The 1,482-nt window shown below is 42.3% G+C and overlaps 1 protein-coding gene across 1 annotated transcript in view; it reads right to left on the bottom strand.

The window, feature by feature from the left end:
- Nucleotides 1–260: 260 nt before the first annotated feature.
- pcsk1nl (proprotein convertase subtilisin/kexin type 1 inhibitor, like) overlaps nucleotides 261–1,482 on the bottom strand; it is a 9,363-nt gene continuing 8,141 nt past the window's right edge. Inside the window, exon 5 of the mRNA XM_005931126.2 lies at nucleotides 261–1,234. Coding sequence (XP_005931188.1) covers nucleotides 832–1,234 — 403 coding nt within the window. The 3' untranslated portion in view covers nucleotides 261–831. The remainder of the gene's footprint in view (nucleotides 1,235–1,482) is intronic.

Here is a 1,482-nt window from a genome sequence, read left to right as displayed (position 1 = left end):
TTTTTTTTTTTATCAGATAAGATCCGAAACTGCCATCTCAACCTATAAACTCACCAGACGACTGAATAGTGAGGTTAAAGTTTAAAGAAGATGTAGGGTAATTTTCCCATAGACCTCAACACAATCGGACTGTTTTGCAAGCAGATGAGTCTCCCCCTGCTGGCCATTAGAAAAATTATAGCTCCTACACTGTTCTCCCATTCGACAACCACAGGATACGTCCGTCTTTGGTGGGGACAAAAACAGACAGCAGGCGGCAGTGAAGGTCGACTTTACCGACTTTATTTCTGAGTGTGACATGAATCAAAATTTCACCACAGACAGACGAATCATCACAAGCTGAAGTACAGGAACACAACGAGAACGTATTGATCACATAGCTGATGAGCCATTGCCAAGGTTATTACCACTTTCCACCATCTCTCCATCTTTTTTGAAGGAAAGAAGCTCGATTTAATGGCGAACCTGTAACAATGTAACCACATTACAGTAATGAAGAGTCTAACTACAAGCCCCAGAGACCATTGCAGTAGATTATCAGCCAATCGGAGAGCTTGAGAAAGAAGTTTCTTTTCACAAATTTGATTCAGGTGAATTTTTAGATTTCGGTTCATTGAATGTGCTGGAACAATGCCTGCTGAGGCTCATGGGAAATGTAGTGTTTTAAAGAGTCGCACAAACAGAACCGTTTTATCCTTTTCCATCTGTTTGACATTTCTCCTCATTTTTACAACAAACAACCTGATAAATGTTCACGAAAGCAGCAGGAACAAATGAAAAAGATGCACAAATAAAAACCTGAATGACAACGTATACTCTTTTCTCTACTCCTTACTCCCTCATGTACTCCAGAATCTGATCAACCAATATTTGTGGGTCGTAGTTCAGAGCAGCTCTCCTCCGGCGCCTACGACTCCCATGATTCAGTTCCTCTGCGTCACCTGTTGACGTAGTGTCGATGCGTTTCATCCTCTGCAGCCCGACCACATGGGGGTGCAGCTTCTCTCCTTGCTCCTCTCCGTCGTAATCCTCCAGCCTCTTCACCCTGAGGAGGGGAGGGTCGTTGCTAGGTGAAGGGGGAGCCAGATCGTCAAGAGAACGGCGGGTTCTTCTGTGGGCGGAGCTAACAGGCTCAGGTGCTTTCGCTGACAGGTCCCTCTTCGCTCTGCGACCAGAGGAGGCGACCGAGGCACCGTTAGGACCGATGCTGGAGAGTATCCCAGCAACCATCCGCCTAAGGAGGGAATACATGGCCATCTTGAATTTATTATTATTATTATTGATAATATTATTAAACAAAATAAGTAAGCAATTTATTAATAAATCATACTATTAATTTACATCATAAAATAAAGAGTCGGTGGTTCAGCAGCTGTGGGAACATCATTGGATCATTAAGTTCAGTTTTACATTTTCTAATAAGTATAAAACTGAAACAAGTCAAATGAAGACACATAATTAATAATAACATTTCTGATATTA

Source organism: Haplochromis burtoni, unplaced genomic scaffold (genome assembly GCF_018398535.1).
Source record: "Haplochromis burtoni strain Fernald_Lab_line unplaced genomic scaffold, NCSU_Asbu1 Contig_138, whole genome shotgun sequence".
Taxonomy (NCBI): Eukaryota; Metazoa; Chordata; class Actinopteri; order Cichliformes; family Cichlidae; genus Haplochromis; species Haplochromis burtoni.
Note: the sequence above shows the minus strand (reverse complement) of the source record. Positions and strands in the feature narration are given on the sequence as shown.